The sequence below is a fragment of the Eleutherodactylus coqui genome, chromosome 13 (assembly GCF_035609145.1).
Source record: "Eleutherodactylus coqui strain aEleCoq1 chromosome 13, aEleCoq1.hap1, whole genome shotgun sequence".
Taxonomy (NCBI): Eukaryota; Metazoa; Chordata; class Amphibia; order Anura; family Eleutherodactylidae; genus Eleutherodactylus; species Eleutherodactylus coqui.
This window is the reverse complement of record NC_089849.1, coordinates 60,624,323-60,626,942: the sequence shown is the minus strand read 5'-3', so window position 1 is coordinate 60,626,942 and position 2,620 is coordinate 60,624,323. Positions and strand designations below refer to the sequence as shown.

Genomic DNA, 2,620 nt, shown 5'->3' with positions numbered 1-2,620 from the left:
GGAAATTAAAATCTCTTTCTGTCTGTTTCTCGTTGGTAGGAGATACTTCTAATGGAAAAAAAAGGACACCTCCAAAATTTTGAACAATGAAAAGAGACACAAGTCCTGTGACACATGTCCAGCAAGATTTTTACATTTGCTTTTACTGCTAACCGAGTTGTTACTAGAGCAGGGCTTGACCAGGGGATGTGAGAGGCACATGACTTGGGGCATGACTTTCTCACCAAATCTAGGAAGGCTAGGGGGGGGCCTTTAAACAACGTTTGTGCAAAGTGAAGAAGCACAGTAAATATATAAGTCAATTGTATTGTAACCGTAAAGGACGGAACATCAATGATGTTCAGAATGTATTAGAAAAATGTTGTTATTGAAAAAACATTTTTCTAAATGCACACTTTATGTCCTGATTTCTCAGGCTATATACTATAGGATTAAGCAAGGGGGTAAATAAAGTATGTAATAGGGAAACAATTTTATTAATAATCAAAGAATGTCCTACAGATGAGATCATGTATTTAGCTATTAATGTCCCATAAAGTGACCCTACAACTATAAGATGAGAACTGCAAGTGGAAAAGGTTTTCTGTTTGCCAGTTAGAGATGGTATCTTAAGTATAGTGAGGAAGATATACACATAGGTTACAATGATGAAACCAAATGGAAGAATAAATATTGGCATAGAAAACATAAATACTTCTAGTTCTACAAGGGAAGTATCTGAGCAAGAAAGCTTCTGGAGAGGAGAAAGGTCACAGTAGAAATGGTCAATGATATTGTCATGACAAAAGTCATAGTTTGATACAGGTATGACTCCTGAAAGATTAAGAGTCAGACCCAACAACCATGGCCATGCTGAAAGATAGATCTGACACTTTACGTCTATGATACTAGAGTATCTTAAGGGGTTGCAGATGGCCAAGTATCGATCAAAGGACATCACTGAAAGAAGAAAACATTCAGTAATTGTTGTACCGCTGTATAAGTATAATTGGGTGATGCAGCCGATAACAGTCATCAATTTCCCTCTAAACAAAATAGCACCAAGCATGTTGGGAACAATATTCATGGAAATCACAAGGTCAGAAAGGGAAAGATGACAAAGGAAGTAATACATGGGGGACTGGAGATGGACATTGGTGGAAACTAAGATGATGATAAGAAGGTTTCCTAATACTGTAAAAACAAAGATGTTCAAGAAAATAATGAAAAATACAATATTGAAACTGTGAAGGTTTCCAAAACCTAACAGAATTAATTCAGTTACTCTTGTTTGGTTCATTGTAGACATAATGTTCGGTTCAGCCCATTGATATACCAAGTATTCTAGATGTCAACAAGATATTAAAATGTATTAACTTCAGAAAAGACAAAAAACTCTATATACAGTACATTTCTTACAAGGCTGCTGCCTCCAGAGCTAACGATATTTAATTGTATTAGGAAATGTATAACTTCTAGAGAAGAAAGTAGAAAGGTAAAGAAAATTAATGTGAGATATGGAAGATGTCAGACATGAAAAAAGGTTGTCATAACTACATTTATTTACCCTTCACACCAAATTCTTAAGTGTATCGAAGGAGTTCTTTAAGTCCTTAAGAAATCACCAATACAAGGTGGAATTAAAATAAAATGTCGCAGGAGTTCTTTAAGCCCTTAAGAAATTACCAATACCAGGTAGAATTAAAATAGTCAATCACTAGTGACAACGCCCATTAACGAAGACTCAGACACAGAGATCTGAATAACAGTCAATGATGGCAGGTTCTGCTCTTCTGCCCTGCCCATTGCTATGTTTTATTAAGGCATAAAAGGGGCGTTAATTAATGTTCACAAGTGGGCTGCTCTATGGTTACATAATTCAAGGTATATGAGTACATACATTTTTGGCTATAAAAGTGTTTTCTCAAAGTCGAACATTATTCTGGCAAAAACAAAATAACATCTGGAGACACAATTTGCAATCTCACACAATGTTGCACAATGTTATACAATCAGAGGATAAACTCCTCCACACTGGCCATTCTGTTGGACATCCGATATCATCTCTGGAATAACTCTGGCCTGCTAGACTGTCTCCATAATTCCAAGAAGACAATAACTTCAAGAAAAAAGACTGCAGACCTGCGCTACTTTTGTATGAAAGATCAATAATGCATGTCTCAGTAGCCAATGTAGGTAGAGACAAAAAATACTATTTATTCATACAAATAAAAAAGAGAGAGGTCTCAGCCTCATATAATAATAAAACAATACTTGCGGAATCTATGCAACGCGTTTTGATGAGGAACGGAGTTTTGCTGTGACCTGCAGCTCTCCAGCAAGTTGGATTTTACTATTGTATTCGTTTGTGGGATATCTTGGATAAAGTAATCGTTATGAGCACACCAGGATGTTGGGTGCAGGCATAATCACCTTAGGGTGATATGCCTGGCAGCAGGTGAGTTACCACACGACTATATTGTGGTCTACATATAAAGTGTTTGGCGCTCTCCGTGACTTTTATATTTCCAAGAAAACAATGTGATTCTAATTATCTCATAATAGACAATGTCGAAATACATGTCTTTATGTTCTTAAAGGGAATGGTTTAATCAGTGGTCATATGAACCAAAGTGACAGA

The 2,620-nt window shown here is 36.3% G+C and overlaps 1 protein-coding gene across 1 annotated transcript; it reads right to left on the bottom strand.

Moving 5' to 3' along the window:
* Positions 1–364: 364 nt before the first annotated feature.
* On the bottom strand, positions 365–1,288 carry LOC136587382 (olfactory receptor 11L1-like). The gene has a single exon (XM_066585954.1). The coding sequence runs from the start codon at positions 1,286–1,288 to the stop codon at positions 365–367; it is 924 nt and encodes a 307-aa protein (XP_066442051.1).
* Between the last annotated feature and the right edge of the window lie 1,332 nt (positions 1,289–2,620).